General features: G+C 41.7%; 2 protein-coding genes across 3 annotated transcripts in view; one reads left to right on the forward strand and one right to left on the reverse strand.

Annotated features, from left to right (window-relative positions):
• Nucleotides 1–23,867, forward strand: part of LOC121853577 (TBC1 domain family member 2B-like) — a 94,120-nt gene that overhangs the window by 10,011 nt on the left and 60,242 nt on the right. The window contains exons 9-15 of the mRNA XM_042347798.1: nt 428–557; nt 2,042–2,164; nt 2,488–2,616; nt 2,945–3,076; nt 3,703–3,840; nt 4,101–4,277; nt 4,832–4,966. Coding sequence (XP_042203732.1) covers nt 428–557; nt 2,042–2,164; nt 2,488–2,616; nt 2,945–3,076; nt 3,703–3,840; nt 4,101–4,277; nt 4,832–4,966 — 964 coding nt within the window. The remainder of the gene's footprint in view (nt 1–427; nt 558–2,041; nt 2,165–2,487; nt 2,617–2,944; nt 3,077–3,702; nt 3,841–4,100; nt 4,278–4,831; nt 4,967–23,867) is intronic.
• LOC121853578 overlaps nt 5,568–23,867 on the reverse strand; it is a 73,728-nt gene continuing 55,428 nt past the window's right edge. Inside the window, exons 2-5 of one of the 2 annotated variants that reach the window (XM_042347799.1) lie at nt 16,736–16,829; nt 13,099–13,376; nt 9,004–9,171; nt 5,568–8,288 (exon numbers count right to left, since the gene is read on the reverse strand). In XM_042347799.1, coding sequence (XP_042203733.1) covers nt 7,986–8,288; nt 9,004–9,171; nt 13,099–13,376; nt 16,736–16,829 — 843 coding nt within the window. In that variant the 3' untranslated portion in view covers nt 5,568–7,985. The remainder of the gene's footprint in view (nt 8,289–9,003; nt 9,172–13,098; nt 13,377–16,735; nt 16,830–23,867) is intronic. The other variant, XM_042347800.1, reaches the window with a different exon arrangement.

Raw genomic sequence — 23,867 nt, forward strand, 5'->3', positions numbered from 1 at the left:
GAGATGGAAAGAATATTTTTAGTCTTAACCAGAAATCTCTATAGTGTGCTACTTGTTGTGCACACTTTAACCAGATGTTAATATGGGGAGTGTGTTAGTTGTAATGGCAGAGAAATTGAAATTCATTATCTGTAGAATATATAGTTTTAAGTAGTTTATTTAGTGTGGATAGTTTGCTACATATTAACTTTATCTATTTTCATTATACAGTTACAAGGTGCCCATGAATTATCTGACCTATTTTCAAACTTAGTAATCTCATAAATACCCTAGATAGAACACACAGCACATGTGGAAGTTTACTAAGACAAGTATAGCAAAACAAGCAATGTTGAAAATGGGCCAGATAATTTATTGACACCCTGTACGTTATATCTTGAAATTGTAATAAGGACAGTTGAAATTAATAAAGCTTGGATTTGTGTAGAGTGATTCAGAACAAAGGTCGTGAGTATGACGAGTACGGGTTCTGCACGACAGCGCCTGATGACTGCAGTTTACAGTCTAAAGCCAGTTATCTCCAGAAGCAGTCCCAGGTCCTTGCTCATCAGGTGCAGGTAACTATAGTGCATTTTTTCTCACCTGCGAAAAGATGCCCTGCCCCCTCCTCAAGAGTTACAGTTGATTGGCAAACCTGTCAGATTTTGTCCTTGAGTAATGATGTATTTCTAAATGACTTTATTCATAATCGTTGGGATGACCGTTTCTGAGGAGAAAAATATTTAGCTAAATTATATAAAGATACATACATTCATTATTTCAAACATAAGCACGTAGGAAGCTTATCAGAAGTATTATACATGAATTGATTCTTAAACTCTGGTAGCAAATTCCTGCTTTCGGAGGATGCATTTATTATATACAGTGGTTCCTCGGTTAACGAACGGTTCGATTAACGAAATTTCGGTTAACGAAGTACCTCCCATAAGGATCTTCAATTCGGTTAACGAACAAAACTTTGATTAATGAAATCCTTACGAACATCACGTTTTGTTGTGAGCATCAGCTGATGGGCTAGTCTGCCAATTTAGTAATCTGCTCTATGTTTACCTTCGTTTCCAGTTGAGTAAATATCAAGAAAGTTGTGCTCTTTAATATTTTTGCATTTTTTATATTAAAATTATTAGTCATTTTAACATTTATTTAACATATTGATAATATATGCAGTACAGGGAACTAGTTTTTTGTGTGCCCATCAGACTCTTGACTCAGCCACCAGGCGTCAGTTGGGCTTTGTTGACAGTGGAGTGAACATCTATTTTGTTGGTGTCTTGAATATTTTTGCATTTTTACATTGAAATTATTGGTCATTTTGAAATTTAGTTAACATATTGATAATATATAGTGCAGTGCAGTGTTGATTTAAATAAATTTATCTTGAATTACACCTAGTGATCTTAAAATTTTATTGGTGAAATGACGGCATCAGGCAATGGTCCCCTGAAAGGTGATTTCTCTTCCATCCCCACTTCCTTCTCTTCTCCCTTCTCCTCCACCCCCACTTCTAATTCCCATCATCATCATCATAAACTAGAAACCTTCTACATACACACCTCAAAGTAAGTGTACTTTACTGCATTTTTTTTTTTACTTTGTATGTACTTTTCGGTGAGCTGGAACCAATTACCCAATATCCCATTGAAACAATGGATTCGGTTAACGGAATTTTTGGTTAACGAACGACCCTCTGGAAAGAATTGTGTTCGTTAACCGAGGGACCACTGTACTTATTTTTAACCCACAGTAAGGCATACTAAGACAAATTACGTATCAGTAATACTACATTATGCAAAAACAACATTTTTAAAGATCAGAATCACATCAAAATATTACACGACAGTTCGCACAGGCGGGAAAAATATGAAGTTGTACTAAATTTAATTTTTGTAAGAATCTTGTTGCTTGACAACACTCCATAAAATGTGTGTTAAACTTCCTTTAGACAGTATATGTGTACAGTATACATGTGTGAGTTTTGTATTTGTAGAGAAATATAGTTACCTGTATATTAGTACTGTGACAATACTGTACTGTGTTACAGCATAATGGAAGTTCCTGGGAGAATAGGTGGGAGAGCTTCCTAGCAGGAACTAGTGCCAAGGAATTGCCACACTGTACTGAGCTCAAGTTCCTCATACGAGGAGGAATTCCTTACCAGTATAAGGTGAGTTTTGGCACTTGTTGTATATGGTAAATAGAACAGTACAGTATATGTATATATTATTACACCCTTCACAATATGACAACATAATGTTTTCTAGACATTTTGAAGGTTACTGGAGCAACACTTTCAAGTATTACACTGTGATTCTCTTGCTGGCAGCCCTGGAGTTATGTTAACAACTGTTATTTATGAGAAAATAAACAAGAGAGAGTATCATAAATTATGGATATATTAGCTATACTCTGGGGTAAGTGGGGAGCAGCCTTCATTGTGCATCATACAAAAAATAGTATAAATTATATACATATGTTAATCTATTACAGGGTAAAGTGTGGCGGCTCCTGATTTATTCTCAAATAAATCCTTTGAAGGCTGCGCTCCCCTCAAATTATTATAATGATCTGCTCGCCCGACGCACAACATCTTCTACCCTGGGCGCCGCTGCCAAACAAGTAAGATATTTGAGCTTTACTGTTGATAACCTCCAGTGATGATGGTTATGGTGGTGATGAGGGTATGGTGGTGGTGTTGGCATTGATGATGATGTTGGTGATGATGATGAGGTTGATGGTGATTATAGTGGTGATGATGATGAGGGTGATGGTGATAATAGTGGTGCTGATGTAACCTAAATCACAAGGTTGGAGCTGCCTTGTGGTGTACCATCTCCAGGAATGATTAATACAATAGTAGAAGTGTACATAATGCCACCTTCACACACACACACCAATAAGGGATTCCTTTGCCTGGTTGAGTACTGACTGTAAGTTCTCTTTTCAGATTGAACTGGACTTGTTGAGAACGCTGCCGAACAACCGCCACTATGAATCCTTCCACTCAGATGGTATAGCGAGGTTGAGGAGGGTGTTGCTGGCTTATTCCCGCCATAATCCCGATGTTGGGTATTGTCAGGTGAGCCACACGGTCATATTGCATACATTATGATTTTATGTTTTAACCTGTCAACTTGTTTACCTTTCTACCAACTCTGCTTATCTATCTGTTCTTCCATCCATGTAGCTACCTGTTGTACCATCCATGTTTTAACCTGTCTTTCTATCCAGGTAATTGTCCACATCCAGCGCCTGACCCCATATCCTGCATGTCAGACCCCCCTCAACCATCCTGAATATTCCATGGCTCATATTTCTCATAATGATCTGAACAATATTTTGTTTTAGTCGTTCCAACAGTCTGGGTCATTAGTACTGCTCCTCTGTTGTACCAGTTGCTCATTATAGAGTCCAAGTATTTAGATTTTCTTAGTCACCAGTACATCACCTCCCCATTATGTTCATGCAAGTAACAAACTATACTTCGATATTTACATTTACAGTTACAAAACAAGAAGTGTTTACCGAGTCCTCTCTCAGTCTAGCACCTACCAGCAGTCTTGTTCAGTCTTTTTGGCTTTTTCAGTTTTACACATTTACTACTGCTTGTAATGGGGATTTTGGTGGTTTAGTAACTTAATACTTTGTAGTTCACTTAGGTAATGTCTAATTATATCTCATTTCACCTTTAATCTCTGATTTCAGGGTCTGAACCGGCTAGTTGCCATAGCTTTACTGTTCCTCAATGAAGAGGATGCTTTCTGGAGTCTGGTGTACATTGTGGAGTACTTGATGCCACCTGATTACTATAACAAGAACCTCTTAGGGTCTCAAGTGGATCAGGTAAGACAAATTAAGGAAGTGACCTTATTATTAGTTGTGTAACAGATACAGGTACAGTAATAACATATTTGGTGCACATGATAAAGAAATAGGAAGTCAGTTACAGGGCCAATCAGCTGTGCAATTGGTAATGCCATACAGTATTACATAAATGTATTACCAGATGCAGTTGTTACATAATATTAAGATTTTTTTTCATTAAATGTTTGGCAGCCTATTGGTCAACTCATACTAATGGAAAAATTCTCTTAACTCTTCAGCGAGTCTTGAAGGATTTGGTCAGCGAGAAACTACCTCGACTTAATGCTCACCTAGATCATCACGGACTTGATATATCGCTCTTTACCTTCAACTGGTTCCTGTGTGTCTACATTGATATTATTCCGCCAATTACCTACCTCACAGTCTGGGATTCTTTTTTATATGAGGGATCTAAGGTGAGTCTCTATTGGGTATCATTCTGTTACAAATCAGTTAAATTATATAAGTATGGAATAAAATTTTGTCTCCAATACCAAAAGATTAATAGTTTAAAGTCTGTAGCTCATTTCTTGACCATTCTCTACGGCTTTTACAAGTTATTGTTGTTGTATTCTGTAACTCTCACCCATGCAACTTCTCATGTCTTTAACTACAATCTTACTGACACTTGTAATTTTTGAACCCTCCCAATGCCTTCATGATGACTAGAAATGAGCAGATACACACATATACATTATCTCTTCATTCATAATTCATGGATCATTTTTCAGGTGGTCCATGGAAAAGCCAAAATAAATTCAAATAAACATTACAACGTAGTTTTAATTGGATCGTAACAAATTATATTTACTTTCATTTTTATTAGTAATATTCTTAGCTCTGGTAGCATGTGAGTCTTCTGTGTAAACCGTACTGAGAACCCCTGCCATGTTACCTCCACCACCAGGCCTCTTATTTATGCTGTAGATATAAAGGAAAATAAAGATATTTGCCCTCTCTCTCTTCACAGGTTCTCTTTCGTTATGCTCTTGCCATATTCAAGTTGTGTGAAGAGGGAGTTTTGGAAAGAGCTGACTACATGGAGATTTTTAATTACCTCCGCTCTGTCCCGGAACCCATCACAGACATCCCCAAGTTACAGGAGGTGAGTACAGTATACAATATTTGTAGAGTTTTACTTATTTTTAAAGGCAGGTGTTGTGTTTAACTATTTGTTTACTCTTAAATGGGGGCCATTATCTGTGGAAGTTAACTGTTAGGACAGTGGCCATCATTTGTGGAAGTTAGCTGAAAGGACAGTGGCCATCATTTGTGGAAGTTAGCTGTAAAGACATTGGCCATCATCTGTGGAAGCTGGCTGTAAGGACAGTGGCCATCATCTGTGGAAGCTACCTGTAAGGACAATGGCCATCAACTATGGAAGCTAGCTGTAAAGATATTGACCATCATCTGTGATTAAAATTACCTTAAATAATATTTTTAGGATATCAAAAAGGTATGTAACAGGTCTCAGCTGCTGATTTGATTCTTTGAATGCATGAAGTATGTTGTGTTAGTGTATTTGTTATTTGTCACAGTTTGTATCATACATATATAAAAGGCATGGGTAAAAAAAAATTTAGGTCCTTGCTTACATGTAACATTCTAGAGTGGAGTCAGCTTCAGTTATGTGGGCATCGTGTCACAGGCAGAATGAGATGGATAGTTTAGGGATGAATTTTCTTTGGGGTGCAACTGAAAGTCAATTTATTGAAAGACATTTTATTGCTCCAAAATTTTTGACATATCAGCATGTAAGTAAATACAAATCGTGGTTGAGTTATGGTATGCCAAGAAGAGTAGGGAGCTTTAATACACTGGCTTCTACGGATAGATAAATCAAAGTGTTTACTGTGAACCTGCCTTAACTCTGATACAGTCCAACAAGTACCAGCTAGGTAACCTTGTTCATCCCTGTGAGACAAGGGCCATACAAAGCTAGTTTGGGGAAGGACAAGTAAAAAGTTAGCATCACTTTGAAATATCTGTTGTATTCTATCAAACAGACTTCAGAATCTAGGTGGACATTAGTAGCACAACAAGAAACATTTCTGCCACAATTCTTATACACTACAGTACAGTATAGTACAGGCTGAGAGTGAGTCAGAGAGAGTGTGTTGTTCCTAATGTTGTACCTCAAATGTTCTTGTTACTTAACCTCACACTTGACCTCACTCTAGATCTGATAGATGGAGGTTTTTTCCTTATGGAGTGTAAACGTTTTTTTTTTTATGTATTAGTCGTTAAGTGGGTTGATCCCTATAATACTTAAGTTTTGACATATACTTAATTGGAATGTTAAAACTACAGACATATAGTTTGATTATTTGTTCCTACTTGCACCACAACTCAAGCACTGTCTAAGAATGATGGCTGGAAGTGTAGTATGTATGGTGCAAGGGCAACAGAAGGGTCTATTGTCACCATACAGGAGACCTATAACATGTATCGTTTATCTAAGTCTAAACTAATTCTCAACAGAACCAGAAACAGATCAGATATTTCTTTTACATATCGTAAGTATCTATACATCTTTATATAATATTTTTAAAAGCTTACGAGTTCATAGGGAAAATGTGGAGAATACTGGAAATAATTTTGTCATGAGCCATCACATCACACCAGTGGAATGTTTTATTCAGCACACATATGGTAAAAGAATAGCTGCTTAAGACAGCTGGTTCTGGTATAAATATTTTAATGATAATCTTAATTATTTGACACTATAATCAGTGCCCCTGTATAACACACTTGATATTGGTTACATTACATTATTTAACACATTCTATGTTGTAACTACAGTACTGTACCATACTCAGCTGGCCTTGGCTATATTAATGTTGAAACAAGTTATTTTTTAATGTACACCTGTATAGACAAATGGTTCAGTTGACAGTACAGATTGTTTTGTTGTTTAGTTTGATAATCATTAGTAATTTCTGATGTACTGTATGATGTATAAGATTATCAGCAATAATTTTACAATTAGTTGGCAGTAAAGTGATTGTTATCCTTTGAAAGTTTATTGGTGTAGTGCGGGGGCTTGTGAGGGATCACTGTGGGAGAAGTTTCAAAGTGTATCATCATCTCTCCACATAGTATTTGTGCTCAGTGTGACAACCTTGGATTTTTTTATAACTTGGTTCACTATTTGTCTTGGTACTGATGAACTAAATCTAATGCTAGTTTTAATTAGCATTAGGTTTTGTCATGGCATTGATTATCTTAACTTAATCCTAGTTATAATTTGTGTCAGTTTGTCATGGAAGTGATGTGTTACACATGGCTGGTTGTTGTGGTTGTCTCAAGGATGATAAGTTGGCAACAGTTCTATCCAAGTAATGAAAGTGTTTTGTTATTAATGAATCGTATAAGTGAGAGCGCAACCACAGATGTGTGCTGAATATCCAGTTTGAAGTATAACTTTTTAAGTACAGTAAAGCACTTGATCTAGGTATCCTCAGGTGTGAGGACCATCACTTTACCTTTACTCACATGAGCTTCACGCAGTAGTTATACGAGAGAAGTTAAAGGAGTGATAAGTTATATTACATTTATATATATTTATATATATATTGCCCCTACTTGAAGGTAAACTGACATCTTTGACATGTCAGAGTCAGTTCTTGAAAAAGATTGATATTTTGTTAGATTCGATTTTAAGAGCATAATTTTTTCCATTGAAGTTACATGATGATAATGTAATTAAATTCACAGAATTTTAATTTTTCTTTAAAAATTTAAGTCTAATGACTTTAATTACTGATGGTCTATAACTAGATAAAAAAAAATTAAAAGGAGAATATGCTACAGTAAGAAATATCTTAATGATATACCTGGAGATAATTTTCCTATTTATTCCCAGATGCTGAAAAATACTTCATGACAAGTTCTTGATAAACTCTTGTGCTTGGAAAAGTTTCATAAACTTTACTCAGTGTAAATTATTTTTCTTAGCTGTGTATTATCATGTACTCTCTGAGGGACCAATAAGGGCTCGTGCAGATAAATCAATAAAATTTGGCATATCGTTGACAAAACTAGACCTGTAATTGATAATACTGTAATTATTAACTTTTAGCTATGTTTGCCATATTCTCCTTTGTGTTGTTAGAGCCAGAGATTTACAGCTTCTTGGCAATCTGAGCTCGGTGCAGAGCCTTATTCCGCTTCTCACGCCTGTCCCTCTTCTCCTTCAGCTTGTCCTTTACCTTATCCTTACGTACAGACTTCTTCCAGCCGTGCTTCTTTGGGCTGTACTTCTTAGGAGGCCTGTGGGCCTTAGCCTTAGTAGATGGGGTACTTCCCTCTTCCTGTGAGGAAGGTGCAGCGGGGGAAGGTTTGTGATGTGTCTTGTTAACCCTGTGTGCCTTAGGGGGCCGGGCTGTTACGTGGATTAGCCTCTCTGACTCCATGGGAATATCATCCTGTTAAGAGAGAGACAATAATGTAACTGTTGGTATAAACAAGGTATGTGGTAGAGTGGCAGTCTTGTACAGCTTAACCCATCTATAGTAGAAGAATAGGTGTTGTTAATTTACAGGTTTGTATTGTAAGGAGATAGTGAAAGAAGATTGTTATTTGTGAAGCAACATATTTGTTTTGTGTGTTAAACAAATACAACTTTATCCCCATCCTTACTATATGGTAGAAGCTTCTGCAGTATGATGGCAAAATACATACTTAATGGAGGTAAAGTATATGATTTGTGGAAAATATGTTATTTTACAGTACAGTATACTGAACTGAAACGTTGAAAACTCAGTTAAGAAGTGTTAAATCAAATAAAAAAATTTACATTACAAAAATATATACAGTATATAAATCAATTCTTCTTTTCACTATCACATACTGTATTACCAAAAATTACATATTACAGCTGCATACAAAATGAAAGCTGAAAATACACATAAAGGCAACTGATACATAGAAAATGGGAAAAAATTCTAATACAGAAGGTAAACAAAACCCGTAAAACAGTTGAGAGTCGTAGGACACACGGTGAGTGCAAAAAACACACTGGCTGAAAAAAAAAAGTTTGAGAAGAGTCGACAAACCAAACAACACCAAAGGAAAGAAAATTATTGAAGAAGCGCCGCCACAAGAAGAAGACAAACACTTGTGGGAGAAAGAGTCTTCTACCTTGGTGCCATTCTTGCCCTTGCCTCCGGTCTTGTGCTGGTCGCTGGTGTTGGTGGCGGAGGATACCTGGGGCGTGCGGTTGGTGAGGAGGTGGGTGGCTGTGGCGTCTCCACCACGGGGCACTCTGTTGGTTATAAGGTGCTTCCCTACTGCCTCATCCCTCCTTGGCTGTTACAAGAGGACCTTATATTAGCAGACCCTTGTGTTGAGTGTGTGTGTGTGAGAGAGAGAGAGAGTTGGTGATGTGTGTGTGAGGTCGTGATGTATGATATTCAGTACTGTAATGGGATGTTGTATAAATACATTATACAAATAACTGTGTACAGTGCAGCACTTAAAACTAAATTCGTATGAGGGAGGAAGGTCAGTAAGTGTTGGTGAACTTTTCTCATGTGTAAAATGTTGAACAGGGTACAACAGAGAACAGTCCCCACATGCTGTAAGAACAACCCTGTGCAGGTACTGTACTTGAGGTTATGATCTTTTTGTCTGAGTCTGTTTGTCTTTATCTATCTATCACCACAAGTCTATTACCTGAAAATTTAGAGTTGCAAGGACCCAGATCATTATTGACAGGAAGGAACTATATTGAAAATTAGTCTGCCTTCTTTTCACACCCTTATTTTTTAATAAGAAAACTAGGTAGTGTGGATGATGAGAGTTCCCACTTAGGGTTAAAGGGCAGGAGTCTTCACCATCATCGACTACACTCACCACTGGACTATAAATGATGGATTAATCTTGTAATGTCATTTATAATCAAGTGTAGATTAGGTCACTTACATTTCCTCCTTCTGTGTGCTGCTGAGGTGAGTGGGAACTGGGGAGTTGAATCACTAAATACTGGACTTTCTACCTGGTCAACATACAGTATACTGTGTCCAGTATAAGGGTGGAGAAGCAGGTGTGTTAGAGGGTGAGAACTGCCTGGGTGATAAGGGATGACTTTCTCCTCCCACAATGCTCTTGTACTAAAGGATAAAGTTACAAAGGGAAGGTCAACTGGTTTTGTATTAGTTCTAGTCAACTATGTCAGGTTCTGGGACCTTTGTTTCTTCAACCTGTACAGGTGTATGGCTGTACTTGGCTTACCTGGACAGATGTGTGGCTATACTTGACTCACCTGATCTAATCTTGGCTATCAGATAGTGTTTAAAGAGTAACGCCTCATGTTCCAGGAAAAGATATGATTCCTATGTCAATTAGTATTGTAAGATGTGAGTTAGTCATGATTATGACATGGTTATTTGTGTTCTGTCTTGGGGACACAGCTCCATCTGTGTTATCACTGCCCCAGAGAAGTTGTCCAATAAGCTGTTCATTCCTGTGTTCACTTAGTCTAATGGAACAATTCTTCACATCATTTTGGAATACAGTATAATGATACTCCATTATTAATTATTTAACTGAATTATAAGGCTGTTCATAATCATCATTATGAATGATAATGAATTATATGATATGATAATATAATGTTAAATAGTGTAGCTAGACTATTTCACTTGTAGTCACTGCCATTCAGTAAGTGTAGTGGCTACAACACTGTCTTGTATTATAATTATTTTTTTTAGTAAGTAAGATAATTTTAAGTGTTGATAATGTGTCACCAGCATAACATTTAGTTATACTGATGCTACAGTATTGTACTGTTAATTATTTACACACTAGGCTATCAGGAAGGGAAATACCTCTTATCAAAATACTTGTAATTATAAAACAAATATTACTGATTATAATATAGCCAGTGTTTTTATTTATGTATGAAATAATTATTAATCTCATGCAGGTACAGTACAGTACAGCACACTGCAGTACATTTTGTCAGGGGTATACTGTACTGAACAGTTATTTATTATCATATGGCAATACAGGTAGTCATTATGTTGTGGTGACCGGACATTTGATATGATTGTGGGGTTCGGTAGTTAGAATTTATCTGCAGTGTACAGATGTGCACACATGTGTACACAAAAATATGTGACTGTTGACACATATCTCCCAGGGTGTGTCAACATTGATGTTATATTGACAGTGTTAGTATAACTTGTGGTGTATGTGTTGTGGTGGTGTGGGTGTTGTAGTGGTGTGGGTGTTGTAGTGGTGTGTCACACAGGGAGACAGGGTGTGGTAGGGTTCTAGCTAAGAGTACTGTAGATGATACACAAATGGTCATTGGCTGAAATTAAACAGTAAGCCTTGGTGTTATTTGCTGAGGAAACACATACACACATTATGTGCCCCGGTGCAACCAATGAGTTACCTTGTGAAGAAATGTGCACAACTGGTCTTTAGTTATTGTTTTATATAGTATTACAGTAGTGTGGTGTGGAAAATGTCATTCTTTTCACACCATAACAGTTATTAATGGTTCATGGTAGGTGAAAATGTGTTTGGGAGAAAAAAGTTATTTACAGTGTCCATATCCGGATTCAGATGTGGTGTTTAATAGGTTCTGTGACTGGTGATTAGTAAACATGCAATGGTGTGTCAGAAAATGTAGCACTACAGGGTGGTTGCTCCATTATCTGACCCATATTAAAAAGTAATAACTCCAGAAATTGTACAGGTAGAAGTCATTGGTTTTATTATACTTGAGGGACAACTCATATATTTATTTTACTTGTCTTAGTAGACTTCCACATGTGCACCGTGGAAGGGTTTAAGGCTCACTGACCTCTTAAGAAGGTTGAGATGCTGGGGCAGGCCATTAGGTAATCCAGGGTTATATTGGGTCATACTTGGTGTCACGGGAAAGGAGGTGAGGGATGGTGATGTGTGACTGATACTTGCAAATTGAAATACAACTTGTAATCTTGATAAACAACTTGCCAGATTGTTATACACTTATGACATTGCCATACAACTAGCAACATTGCCATTTAACTTGCCATATTGCTTTACAATTAGCAACATTGCCATACAATCTGCAACATTGAAAGACAACTTGTAACGTGTTGAAGGCGACATCATACCGTGGGAAGATGGTGAGAGCTACATCATATCAGGTTTAACGTGTAGGGTGATAATATAAGGGGCTACACACACACACACACGGGGATACATGACTCCTTTGGTGTATCACGTGTGTGTGTGTGTGTGTCCTCGACTGGCAGTTATAAGATCTATTTTTTATTTATTTATTTACATGTATTTATTTATTTTTTACGTTAGTGAGGGTGGTAGTATTATAGCTTGTTGTCCCAGCATAGAGAGTAGACGAGTTTGGTGACGGTGACCCGGACGTCTCTCTCTCTCTCTCTCTGTTTTTATTGGTCAGTTTGTTCCGTTAACTTATTTCTTATATTTACTTCCATTTACCATATCCCTGTTTGTCTATTTATTTTATTTCTCTCTTTATTTGTCTCTGTTTTCCCCTCTGTTTATTTCTCTCTCTATAATTCTCTTGTTTTGTCTTCTCTGTTTATTTTGGTCTATTTTCCTCCTATTTATTTCATTATCTTTGTGTCTCCATCGTTCTCTGCCTCACCCTACCCGTCTCTTTTTAAGTATATTTGGGTATAATTGTTTGTAGAATTCCTCTATTTCCTCTTTTATTAAATTTTGTCTCTTCCTTACTTTTATTATATTTTTATTGTCATTATTCTTCTATATCGCATTTTATTATTTTTATTGTTTATTTTTGGCATATTTTGTGTTATTTTTGTTGTCTTTCGTTATTCATTTCTTTTGTCTGTTTCATGTTTATTATTATTATTATTATTATTATTATTATTATTATTATTATTATTATTATTATTATTATTATTGTTGTTGTTGTTGTTGGTCTCGTTTTTTCCCTTCATTATCAGTTTATTTTGTTGTATATTTTTTGTTGCTATATATTTTGTCTTTATGTTATGCTTTTGTAGTATGAGTGAGACCATAAGGGAGGTGGGAGGGAGGGAGGGAAGGATGATGGGAGAGAGGTGCGAGGAAGGAGGAATGGGGGAAGGACAAATAGAGGTAAATAGAAGGAAAGTTGAAGTATATACTGGCTTGGATGTTGATGACGTCACAGCCTTACCTGACTCTCATAAGCTGACCCGAGTGTGACGTCACATCAGGATATAGACAGACAGACAGACAGACACTAACCTTATCTTCGTGTTTCTTTTCAATGTTGTGTTCGGTGATGTGTTGTAGCTGCAGTTCCTTCTTGAGGTCGTGCTGTCCAGCCGATCCTCGGTGTACGGACCCTGTGCCACCGTTACCACCCCTGTGCATGGCTCCCTTACGTGCCTCGGCCTTGTGTAAGGCGCCTTCAGTAGTCCTGTGGGGCTGGGCGTGGTGCATGGCGTCATGGGTAGGCACCTCCTTCTTATGTACCACCTCCGCACGGTGCTGCTCAGGCTTGTGGGCAGGGCCGTGTTCCCCTGGAGGAGTAGGAGGAAGAGGAGGTGTTAATGGTTTATGTCAACTTGGGGTGACAATATACATAGATTTTACTGCATTAAGTGTAGTGCAAGACACGCCCTCCGCCTTCATATACCCTTTATATATACAGTCTAGTGGTCGATAATAGTACAAGTGTTTGTGGTAAGTTGTGTGTAAACCTCAGTCAGTCTTACTAGGGGTCATGACACTAGCGGACGTCAGTGAAGGGAAATTTTACGAGATACATATTACATTTTTTTCCGTGGGTAAACATTGGCTTTTATTATATGTAAGAGGATAATATTTCCACAAAACTAAATACACAACAAATATTACAACATAACACGACGGACAAGATTCTATTTACTCTTATTAAAGAACATGTCAAGGCGGACTCCATGACTCCTGTTAAGATTTGTTTTGCTTCTGTCCGTGTTGTTTTGTTCAAAGAAAAGTTTATTTTAGGAATTATTTAAAGTATTCGGGAAGTATTGTCGTTAATGGTGTTTTAATTGAACAAACACTTACAGTTCATTCACCAAGTAATAATTACAGTGTATAAAATGATACAGTGGAGGGAGCTTAAGAGGCGGTGATCATGCCTGGTGTTTTAAAGAGGCAATTGGTGTGTGAGTGTGCGTGTGTGACCTTGATGGACCTCCAGTGTATGTGTGTCTTTGTTTACTGGTGTGTGTGCGTCCGATCAACGAAGTTAATTAAACGTTGGGTGTGGTTAGTACTTGGACGGGTGTGCATGATCGCCTGGGAACACCGAGATGATGATGACGATGACGATGACGTGATAAAGACTTTAAGACCTTACTGGAAATAACTATCTGATGGCTTTGTTTGGCTGTCCTTGGTCAAATTAACTAAATATAAATTACAATTATTATTTTTTATTATGTTAGTATGTGGGAATGTATGTGTACTGTATGTATGTTTATGAATGAATGTATGTAATGTAATGTAATGCATGCATGTATGTATGTATGTGTGTCTATGTATGTATGTAATGTATGTATGTTTGTAATGTATGCATGTATGTATTTATGTGTGTGTGTGTTTATGTATGTACGTCAGGTGGTGGTGGTGGGAAACAGTTTAAATAGATATATTAATTAGCCACATTAACACTGTCTTCACCACAATGACTCAGCAGTACACAGGACACTGGCCGGGCGCCCTCTCCTACATTCATACATTTATCTCATGACTGGTGGCGTGAGAACTGTCTCCCTCTTAAGCTGGCGACCAAGCTGGCGTCCAAGATGGCGTCTCAATTGCCCCAAGACTCGAGAGGTGGTAAAGAGTAGCGTGGGTATAATGATACTTGTATATACGGCGTTGTGATTGGCTGTGCTCCTTCATGACTTATATGCGGTGTTGTGATTGGCTGTGGTGTGATATCTTGTTCCTTCATGACTTGTATACGGTGCTGTGATTGGTTGTGGCTGTGGGGTGATATCTTGCTCCTTCATGACTTGTGATTGGCTGAGGTATTATTAAGACTTGTAAATCGGTGCTGTAATTGGTTTTTAAAAGGCGATTTGTGTGTGTGTGTGTGTGTGTGTGTTAAATTATAGTGGTGTAAGCGACCCCCAGCACGCCACTAACACCCCTCACCCTACTACACAAGGTCACCCCTGTAGGTTCATGGCTCGTTATGTAGTCTTCCGCTCTCCTTGGGGGGGGGGGTGAAATGTCTCTTTTGCCGTTATCATCCGTTCGTCTGTCTTTCCGTCCGTCCGTCCGTCCGTCTGTCTTTCCGTCCATCCTTCCGGAAGTTGGGAACACGTCAGATCAAACTGATAATTAATATATACTGATATTTTGGCCACATCCTGTCTATTATTTAATCAGTAGGAGAAGGAGGAGGAAGGGAACAGGAGGAAGAAAGAGGAGGAGGGAGGGGGGAGCAGGAGGAAGAAAGAGGAGGAGGAGGGGTAGCAGGAGGAAGAAGAGGGAGGAGGGGAGCAGGAGGAGGGGGGAGCAGGAGGGAAGAAGAGGAGGAGGAGGAGGAGCAGGAGGAAGAAGAGGAGGAGGAGGAGGGTGGGAGGAAGAAAGGGGAGGAGGGGAGCAGGAGGGAAGAGAAGAGGAGGAGGAGGGGGCAGGAGGAAGAAAGAGGAGGAGGAGGGAGCAGGAGGAAGAAGACGAGGGAGGGGAGCAGGAGGAAGAAGGGGAGGAGGGGGAGCAGGAGGGAAGAAGAGGAGGAGGAGGGAGCAGGAGGAAGAAGAGGAGGAGCAGGGAGGAAGAAGAGGGGGAGCAGGAGGAAGAGAGGAGGAGGAGCAGGAGGAAGAAGAGGAGGAGGGGGGAGCAGGAGGAGAAGAAGAGAGGGAGGAAGGAGAGGAGGAGGGAGCAGGAGGAAGAAAAGGAGGGACGTGCCAGGGATTTGTTATAAGCAATATCCTGTTGAGGTGGATCAGGCAGCAACCCTCACACACACACACACACACACACACACACACACACACACACACACACACACACACACACACACACTATCACCCTTACACACCCACACTATCACACCCTCTCTCCTAAATCGACACACTCTACCACACCCTTACTCCTACACCCACACACTCTACCACACCCTCACACTCTACCACACCCACACACTCTACCACACCCTCACACACCCTGACTCCAACACCCAACGGCTAGGGTTATTAAGCACCGTTCACTATAGGTCTCAGTTAAAGGTGTGTGTGTGTGTGTGTGTGTGTGTGTGTGTGTGTGTGTGTGTGTGTGTGTGTGTGTGTGTGACCTTGACCTATAGTTGTTAAGGTCATGGGGGGGGGAAGGTCATATGGTCTGGTGATATCATGTGTTTATTTCTGGGAAGGAAGATGAGTGTGTGTTTGTCGTGTTGTTGTTGTGTTTGTTTGTGGGAAGGAAGATGAGTGTGTGTTTGTCGTGTTGTTGTTGTGTTTGTTTGTGGGAAGGAAGATGAGTGTGTGTTTGTCGTGTTGTTGTTGTGTTTGTTTGTGGGAAGGAAGATGAGTGTGTGTTTGTCGTGTTGTTGTTGTGTTTGTTTGTGGGAAGGAAGATGAGTGTGTGTTTTGTCGTGTTGTTGTTGTGTTTGTTTGTGGGAAGGAAGATGAGTGTGTGTTTGTCGTGTTGTTGTTGTGTGTGTGTGTGTGTGTGTGTGTGTGTGTGACCTTGTGGTTGTTGTTGTTGTGTTTGTTTGTGGGAAGGAAGATGAGTGTGTGTTTGTCGTGTTGTTGTTGTTGTGTTTGTTTGTGGGAAGGAAGATGAGTGTGTGTTTATTGTGAGGGGGTGAGGTGAGAGGAGAGAGAAGTGAGGGGAGGTAAGGAAAGAGAAGAGGAGAGAAGGTAAGAGAAGGGGTACTCACGTCGGTGGTGGTCGCCATGTTCCATACGGTTGGTCAGTTTGTGTTCCCTGGCTCGCTTGGTGAGTCGGGTCCTCTTGCCGCCTTCATTGTGGGGCTGTGGGGGGAGAACGGGGGTCACTCAGTACCTGGATGGTGGTTATGGTGATAATGGTGGTGGTGGTGGTGATGATGAATGGTGGTAGTGGTGGTTAATGTTGCGAATGATGGTGATAAATGATGATGGTGATAAATGATGATGGTGAAGATAGTAATAATAATAATAAAACAACAATAATAATAATAATAATAGTAATAATGATAATGATGATATGAATAATAACAATAATAATAATAACCGTTATTTTCGACAACTTATGTAAGGAAATAAAGTTTTTTTTTCCTTAGAAAAAAATAAAAACAAAAATACATGAATACAAAATTCTTGAGGCAGGAATTTAGATTTTCGTTTATTTTTTAGTTCAGGGATTTTTTTTCCGTCTACCTACAACATTCCTCTTCCCTCTCACTTGCCCTCCTCTTCCCTCTCCTACCTCTCATCTTTCCTTATCTTCCCTCTCATCATTCTCCCATCATTTTCTCATCTCTCTCTCCTCTCTCTCCTCTCTCACCCCTACACGTGATAGGCAACAATGACATAGGAGAGAAACATTGTGGTTCTCTAGGGTAAAAGTTTTAATTAGTTTTGCTTCCCGTAAATCCCTCTCTGAGTGGGGGGAGTGGGAGAGAGGGGGGAGGAAGAAGAGAGAGAGAGAGAGAGAGGGAGAGGTGGAATAGCACTGTTACGACCTCAACCTAACACATAAGGTCGGTATTCTCGTCTCTTGTGTTGTGGTTTAGCCTTGTCATGATGCCAGCCATTGTGAAGAGGCACTGACTGTGATGTTATTGTTGTTGATAGTGCTGGTGGTGATGCTGATGGTGATGAAGGTGGTGATAGTGATGGTGGTGGAGGTGGTGATAGTGATGATGTTATTTTTGGTGGTGATGGTGACGATGGTGATGAAGGTGGTGGAGGTGAATGTGGTGATAGTAATGATGTTATTGTTGTTGATAGTGGTGGTGATAGTGGTTGTGATTCTGGTGGTGATAGTGGTTGTGATTCTGGTGGTGATAGTGGTTAGTGCAACGATGTGATGGTATAATGTTATTGCAAGTGTCTGGAAAATAACGACTATGCTCCTTTATTGGTAGTATCCCTCCCCCTCTCCCCTCTCCCTTCTCCCCTCATTCCGTTTCCAGGTGCCGCGCGAAGCTCACAAGGAAAGGGGGGGGACTCCTTATATTTGTCACGGGTTCTCCCCTCACCTGTACTCTCCCCTCACCTGTACTCTCCCCTCACCTGTACTCACCCCTCACCTGTACTCTCCCCTCACCTGTACTCTCCCCTCTAGCTGGGGTGAGGGAAGCGATGTGTGTGATCAGGTGCCAATAACAATATCTGATTGGTAGACTTTCCTCCCTCTCTTTGCCTTCCCTCCTTCATTCCTTCTTTCTTCCCTTCCTTTCTCTCTTCCTTCCACCCTTCCTTCTTCCTCCTATCCTTCCTTCTTTCCTTTCCTTCCTTCATTCCTTCTTTCCATCCTTCCTCTCTTCCTTCTTTCTTTCCCTTCCTCCCTCCCTCCCTTTCCTTCTTCCTCTTTTCTCTCATCCTTCCATCCTGTTTTTATTCCTTCGTTTATCCCTTTCTTCCTTCCCTTTCTCCCCCCTTCCTTCTTTCCTCCTTCCCTTCCTCTATTCCTTTTCCTTCTCAACTTCCTTTCCTCTTCCTCGTTGTATTCCACCTCCCCTCCCACCCCCCTCCCCTCCACACCCCTCCCCTCCACCTCATACTTATAAGAATGTTTTAATGACGAACTCTTGTTGATAATGTGAGATGAATGTTGAGTGAGGGAATGTTTGGTGACGGGATGGGAGACATAACGCCAACCTGTGTATTGATTTCCTCTCGTCTGTGTGTGTGTGTGTGTGTGTGTGTGTGTGTGTGTGTGTGTGTGTGTTTGTTTTACTTTTTTTTCTGGCTTGGTTATTACCCGCCTCACTTGGGCTGACTGATAATGTTGTTACCGCGTGAGTCAGGTTAATGCAGGTCCGTCTTAACGTCACCCAAGACCTGACCATTTTATCATCCCTCACAGGCGGTAAACAGTCTTCAGTAGGTCAGTATTGGCGTCATGAAGGTCGACCCAGGCATAGGAAGGTCAGATGTGTATATATTTGACGCCAGATGTGTATATATGTGGCACCAGATGTGTATATATTAGAGTAGCCTTGGTGTCACGTGTTGCCTGTGTATATACCGTATGTGTGTTTCTGGGAGGCTGCGATGTGTGGTGGAGCATACTGTGACGTCATTTGCATTGGCCATTTAAAAACAAGGGAGAGCAAGCCATGACGTCATCAGTAACCAATCAGAGAGTTGAGAGGGCGTGGTAACATCATTAATAGTACCCAATCAAACAGAAAGAAAGCCCCCGACGTCTTCAGTAACCAATCAGAGAGTCGAGAGGGCGTGGTGACATCATCAATAGTAACCAATAAAATAAAAAGGAAGCCCCGACGTCATCAGTAGCGACCAATAAAGTAGAGAGGAACCCCCTGACGTCATATTCAGCTTTTAATCAGAGAGATGACTGACGTTCTGGATGTTATTTCGGGTGACTGCTGGTTCATAAGCCTTGACCTGTGACATTATTGTTTATATACAGCAGCGACTGTTTATTTGTTTGTCCGTCTGTGTTGACATTTTACTGACATCTATAACATACTGCGACCGTGTGTGTGTGGGGGGCCTTTGGTGTATATTATGCTCGGTATGGGGCTAGGTGTATATTATGCTCGGTATGGGGCTAGGTGTATATTATGCTCGGTATGGGGCTAGGTGTATATTATGCTCGGTATGGGGCTAGGTGTATATTATGCTCGGTATGGGGCTAGGTGTATATTATGCTCGGTATGGGGCGCGTTTGTTTTGGTTTGATTTGTTTATAAGTGTGTCAGGGAGGAGGGAGAAGTCAGCTCTGGTGGACCGTCACACGTGTTTGCTTTGTTTACCTTTGTATTGTTTGGAGTTTTGTTGTTTTGTTTGTTTTCCACAACAAATTCGGCGTTCATTTGGCGTTCATCTTACTACGTTCACAACCTGACCTTCTCTTAACGTTCTCATAACACCGGGCCGCACATGAAGCTCCTCTGTGTCTTGTTTACTTGTTTATTTGTTTATGGGCTTCATTGTTTGTTTGTTATTATGTCTGTTTGTATACAATTTAATTTACTGTGTTTGAATTTGTGGGGGGGGAGGGAAACAGGGAAAGAATTTGAGTAAAGGGGAAGAGAGAGAGGCAGGGGGAAGAGAAGGTGAGAAAAGAGGAGGGGGAAAGAGAAGAAGATTAAAAGGGAAGTGTGATGGGATGAGAGAGAGGGGAAAGTGAAGGGGAGAGCGAGGAGGATAAATGAGGTGGGAACAAAGGGAAAGGAGTGAGAGAGTAAGATGGAAAGGCGCTGGGTGGGGGAAGGGAGGGGAGATAGGAGGGAGGGGAGGATATATGCACACAGGAGTTGGAATTGGGCCGACGGGGGTAAGTGGTTTAGCACAGAGAGAGAGAGAGAGAGAGAGAGAGAGAGAGAGAGAGAGAGAGAGCCTCACAGGTCTACTTGTGGGAGGGGGGAGATAGGGGTCACATACATACATACACGTACACTAAGGTAACATGCACGGACACACCCGGGATACACAGACATATACACACATAACAGGTACACACGTCCAGAGACACTCACACACACACAGGCAAACATGGCGTCATTAAGCAAGGTGATTAAGCTCCTCTATAACACAGGTACACACAGACAGGTACACACACACGCACACAGGTAAACAAGGCTCCATTAATCAAGATGAATAAGCTTCTCTACAGCACCAGTTTAATCAATGATGACTGAGGCTCTGGCTGGCTGGCTGGGCTGAGCTGGTTGTGGGGAGAGGGAGGTGGGGTGTGGGGAGGAGGAGGTGGGATGCTGGGTGTGGGGAGGAGGGAGATGAGGTGTGTGGGATGATGGACGTGGGGAAGAGAATGTGTGTAATTGGGGGGAACCTAGAAGTTATCCCAGTTAGATATCGTGTTCCAAACTTCCAGTGCAGTTGGCGAGTTGTCCGAGCTTCCTGGACTATCCCTTTAACACTGGCTCAGATAACTGGTTAACTTAGGATGTGGTTGTTGTGATGGTGATAACTTTTGCACCTTATAGAAAATCACGACAACGGGAGGTGAGGCGGAGGCGAGGTGAGGGGAGGGAGGGAGGTGGGGAGGTGAGGGAGGGGGGGGGAGGTGAGGGTGACGACGGGAGTGGAATTGAAATCCTTAAATACCAACGAGGTGAAGTAGAGATTTGGGGGAGGGATGTCTACACTTTAATTCTGACGTGTTAAAGGAGGAGCCATTATTAAAACTTAAGGAGGGTGGTAGGGTGTAGGACAAGTAAGTCTCTCAGATAGTGGCAGACGCCCAGCTGTGATCCTACTGTACTCCCCCTGTCTGGTCTGTCTGTCTGTCTGTCCTATTAAGTTAGATTATTATCGGGTGTTTAATTATCTGAAAAAATAAGCTGGGGGTGTCACTTCACGTGGATCCGTTTTCCTGTTAATAGTATGGACACACACACACACACACACACACACACACACACACACACACACACACACACACACACACACACACACACACACACACACACACACACCCACCCACACACACCCACACACACACACACACACACACACACACACCCACACACACACACACACACACACACACACACACACACACACACACACACACACACACCCACCCACACCCACACCCCACACACACACACATCCACCCACCCACCACCAGACACCGTCACTCCCCGGCCACTGCCCTCCACCGTCCTGTCGACCTGTAATGGGTGGTACTCCCTCACCTACTGGTCCAGTCCTGACCTTCAGAGAGAGAGAGAGAGAGAGAGAGAGAGAGAGAGAGAGAGAGAGAGAGAGAGAGAGAGAGAGAGAGAGAGAGAGAGAGACCCAGATAGATAGTGATTATTGGTCCTCTCTTCTCCTTCCCTCCCCCTCCTTCTCCTCCTAACCTGACCCATCTTCATCCCACCTGACCCAACCCGTCCCGTCCCGTCCCGTCCCGTCCCGTCCCGTCCCGTCCCGATGTGCTTACCACCAGCTGTCGGATCATAACCCCCGTGTTACTTGGTGCCTGTCTGTGGGTGGTAGTTGTGGTTGTTTCGGGGGGTGGTGTGTGTGTGTGTGTGTGTGTGTGTGTGTGTGTGTGTGTGTGTGTGTGTGTTTCTTTATTCACAATATTAAAACATACAGAAAAGCGCCGATAGACAGTCACACACAGATAAACAGATACACGTACAGACATATCAGACAACAGACAGACACACATGCATACGTAGGAGGGTGAACAGACAGACAGACAGTAAGATTTAGACAGGCGATGGACAGACATTAAGATATAGAGACAAATATTCAGATATTAACAGATAGACAGACGGGCCACTCAGGGATAGACAGACTCTGAGGTGCTTCATCCTGCGCGCTGATTGGCTGAATACCGACGCCATTAACGTCTTTACGGCTGCTGTGTAACTACGGCTGTGCTCGTTACCTGCTCTATTGACACACCGGTCCATAGGGGTCTGAGGCCGGACCAGTGGGGATCAGAAGAAGTCGGTCCAGTGGGGTCAGGAGTCTGTTCAGGGAGGTCAGGGGGAGGTGCGTGATCCCTGGCGGTGGGGTCGTCTTCGAGGGCGGGGGGAGGAGGTGGGAAGATGAATACAAATAATGATAATAATTAGAAGAAAAAGAAGAGGGGAGGAAGAGAAGGAGAAGAGAGAGTTGGTGGAGGAAGGGGAAGAGAAAGTGGGATAGGTGGAGGAAGATAAGGAGGAGGAAGCAGTCAGCGATAAAGTGCAGCAGGAAGGAAGGAAGGAAGAAATTTTCTGAGAATAACGACTGATATAAATTTAAGAACCAGCGCCAACCCCTCTCTCTCTCTCGTACAGTCTAGTCAACACCGTCAAGGTCTTCCAAGAAAGATTCTTCCCACGGCTCCCCGGACAGTGCCAGGGTCTAGGTAGTGTGGCGGAGTGTTCTTCCTGTAGTGACATCCGATAACACGTTTCCACTGGTTGCACCGTGGCACTCCTCAGTGGTGGCATCCGGAGGAACTTCTCCAATAGTGGCACCCGGTGGCATTCCTCAGTGGTGGCACCCGGTGGCATTCCTTCAGTAGTGGCACCCGTCGGCACTCCTCCAGTAGTGGCACCCGGCGGCACTCCAGTAGTGGCACCCGGCGGTACTCCAGTAGTGGCACCCGGTGGCATTCCTCAGTGGTGGCCCCGGTGGCATTCCTTCAGTAGTGGTACCCGTCGGCACTCCTCCAGTAGTGGCACCCGGCGGCACTCCAGTAGTGGCACCCGGCGGCACTCCAGTAGTGGTACCCGGCGGCATTCTCCAAGATCAATGGTCGACAGTGTTTCATTCACGTATCAAACATCGTCCTGAGCCAGATGCGGGGGTGCACGGAAGCTGGTGGAAGTGTGGCAAACTAGAAGAAGGACACCAAGGAGGAGGAAGATGGTGAAGGAGAGGCGTGTGGGTGGGGAGAGAGTGATTAAAGAAGGAGAAATGTCTCTTCTTCCTTCTTCCTTCTCTTCCTTCGTGACGTAAGTGAAGAAGGAAGAGACCAATGAACAGGAGAGAGAGAGTACACTATACTATAGGTACATCAGTGTCATGTATTTACGTACAGCTCTTGTGTGAATATAAGTATCGATGTGTGTGTGTACACCTATATCCTGTGTGTACATCTGCACGTGTGTACAGATGCGTCGATAATATAAAGGTAAGAGTTAAGCCACACGACCCCGCTGTACAAGGTGACCCCCAGACACTCCCCGAGACTTGAGCGAGGCCAGAAAGTGCCGGGAAGTGCCAGGAAATGTCAGAATACAAGTGACTGACATTCATATGACAGAGGTTAATGTTGCCATATTGGAACAGTAACAACCTAACGTAACGTAACGTAACCTAACCTAACCGCCAGCGTCTCCGTGGGTCGACACACTACACGTC

The sequence above is a fragment of the Homarus americanus genome, unplaced genomic scaffold (genome assembly GCF_018991925.1).
Source record: "Homarus americanus isolate GMGI-L3 unplaced genomic scaffold, GMGI_Hamer_2.0 scaffold4896, whole genome shotgun sequence".
In the NCBI taxonomy this organism is placed as follows: Eukaryota; Metazoa; Arthropoda; class Malacostraca; order Decapoda; family Nephropidae; genus Homarus; species Homarus americanus.